The sequence below is a fragment of the Sinocyclocheilus grahami genome, unplaced genomic scaffold (assembly GCF_001515645.1).
Source record: "Sinocyclocheilus grahami isolate Dianchi unplaced genomic scaffold, SAMN03320097.WGS_v1.1 scaffold12659.1, whole genome shotgun sequence".
NCBI classification, from domain to species: domain Eukaryota; kingdom Metazoa; phylum Chordata; class Actinopteri; order Cypriniformes; family Cyprinidae; genus Sinocyclocheilus; species Sinocyclocheilus grahami.
This window is the reverse complement of record NW_015514534.1, coordinates 2,792-5,498: the sequence shown is the minus strand read 5'-3', so window position 1 is coordinate 5,498 and position 2,707 is coordinate 2,792. Positions and strand designations below refer to the sequence as shown.

Here is a 2,707-nt window from a genome sequence, read left to right as displayed (position 1 = left end):
TTTGATTTGACGTATAAACAAAATGCATTCTCAGATACAATTCTATAGGTTCTACAGAAAACGACCTTAAATGATATATCAAAATATGAGAAATGTTTTTTAGCAAGTTACACATTTTTATTTTTATTGATTTTTTTTTAAAGCTAACAAAAATTAATGTCTGCAGAAATTTCCTGGATGATTAATAATTAACCCACTAGATGATTAACTTGAAGTCAGGTTTTTGTACAGTGTCGTTGTGTTTCCTGTCACTGTGGGCTCCAGGGCACAGTAGTACAGAGCAGAGTCAGTCACTTTAGCAGAGGAGATCTCCAGATCCACATGGGTTTTCTTTTCATTCACTTTTCCAGAGAATCGAGGATCTTGTTCTACAATTTTAGACTTCTGTGAAACTTTCCCTGTCCTATGTAGTATTATCAAAAGAAATTCAGGAGCTGAGTTTGGATATTGGCGATACCACTGCAGACTAACTGCTGAAGAGTAGTTACAGGACAGAGTAATATTGTCCCCCTCTGTCCCAAACACCTCAGGCTGGACTGGTGTGATGACATTCCCAAAGCTGACATCTGTAAATAAGATTCCATATTAACTCCATTGTCATGAAATACAAAAGCACAAGAAACCAAAAAAGAAAAAAATACAATTAAATAGAATGTAAAATCTGAAAATATATAATAATGTAAGAAAATAAATAAAAAATTCTTACATGCAAGAGTACAGAACAAAAGTAAAGAGATGAGCACCATTTTGCAGTGGATTAGTTCATCTGCTGCACAGAATATTAGACAGCAACCCCTCACTGTGTAGCAGAGGATGTCTGCAGATAGCACCTCCCCTAAATCCTGCACTCCCATTAAAACACAGTCATCCTTTTGAATCTTTTACATCAAACTTCAACACCAAACTGTGACAATCCCTGCACTTGAATTTAAAACATCTCAACCATCACTTAAAAACAGCAAAAACCATTAGGAGGATAACACAAGGTGTCTTAACAAGTACTACAACAGTCAATTGTATGTTTAAAGTGCATTTTAAAATGTTGTACTCTACTGATAAAACTTGGAAACACTGATATTTGTCTGGTGTGGTTGTTTATATACACAGTAAAATATACTATATTATTCTAAATCACCCTTATGTGTATTTGCACTAAACTGGCTAATGAAATGTTTGCATGCTTCATAGACTCAAATAAAATATGCATAAAATCGAAATAATTTATAATTATTTCTAAAATAATTTATAAGTTATAATTATCTCATTATAATCCTGACGCTCTGTTCTTGGGTCCTGTTGATCACCGTCAAGGTTGAGTTTGCAGTGATGACTGGCTGACTGTACATTTTCCCTTACATAATGACAGTAAGCAGAGTTTTGTACAGTATATATAGTACAGTATACAGTACAGTTTTGTACAGTATACACACACACACACACACACACACACACACACACACATACATACATACATACATACATACATACATACATACATATATACAGCTAAATAAATATTAAGTCTAAAATTGAGCAGAGGTGTCTTGATTAACCCTGGGTGTGATCTGCCATGGAGGTTATTTTCTGTATTTGTACTGTCATTTTATATGAATTAGACTGTATTTCTACGTTGTCTAAATTTCTCAGTCAAATATCGCCCCTCTAGTTTTTGAACAAACCACACCTTGTTTTAGCCAATCAAAGACTTATGAGGCACATTCTGCCTGTCATGATTTTGCTCATTCACAGCAGACGGTCCATATATACGAAGCCAGAAGCTAAGTAAATTTCCTGCTGAGGTGTAACTACATGAAAGATTTATAACGTCCCCTTCTGTCTATAACATATGAGTTTCAACTGGTGTGATGACATTTCTAAAATTGACATCTTTTAATCTCCTGAAGGAAAGACTTACAAATTAACAGATTTTAAAAAATGAAATGAAAGAGCAGAGCAAAGAAAATAAAACACCCCAAAGCATTATTTATTATTCATTATTCATTGAATTTATGAAGCAGATCATCTGATCCTAGATCTGTGATCTCTGATTCTGAATGTGTTTATGATGATAACTTAGCAACTAAATAATATTTTTCATTATAGCCTTAAAAGTATTTAGACCTTCATTTTAGTAAAGTCAAATATACTGATTAATCTAAGAAGCCTCTTGTAAGAAAGTGATGTGGATTTGTATGTGTGTGTGTGTGTGTGTGTGTGTGTGTGTGTGTTGATTTGTTGTTGTTTTACAAGGATTTAATTGATTTCAGATCATTTTAAATGATATCCATAAGAATTTATACAGCATAAAAGGAGAAAAAAAGATATAATAGTGATCATATGAAACCATGTGATGCATATTATATTCACATGCCCTTACACAACCTTTTTAACCTCCCAAATTCACAGCTGTTACCACATTCTCTGTTTGTGGTTTATAAAAACATGATGTGTTTTGATACTGATTGTATTAGATACTCTTCAAAGCATTAATTTCATGTGAGTTTTTGTAAAGCCTCTCAGGCATTTTGTATCACTGGGCTACTAGAAGAGCACAGTAATAGAGAGCTGAATCCGTCAGAGTTAAACTGTTAATAATGAGTTCAGTGGATGACTGGGATGTAGTTGATTGAAACCCATCTGGTATATCTTCCTCATCGCTCTCTGATCGAGCACCTTTATACAGTATATATTCTGGTTCTCTGTTTGG

General features: G+C 33.7%; 1 protein-coding gene across 1 annotated transcript; it reads right to left on the bottom strand.

Annotated features, from left to right (window-relative positions):
• Positions 1 to 267: 267 nt before the first annotated feature.
• LOC107578904 (immunoglobulin iota chain-like) lies at positions 268 to 759 on the bottom strand (the record flags this gene model as incomplete). The annotated part of the gene is made up of 2 exons (XM_016264805.1): positions 707 to 759; positions 268 to 566 (listed from the first exon to the last, which is right to left on the bottom strand). Coding segments are annotated over exons 1-2 (339 nt in total), but the record flags the coding sequence as incomplete, so codon positions are not given.
• Between the last annotated feature and the right edge of the window lie 1,948 nt (positions 760 to 2,707).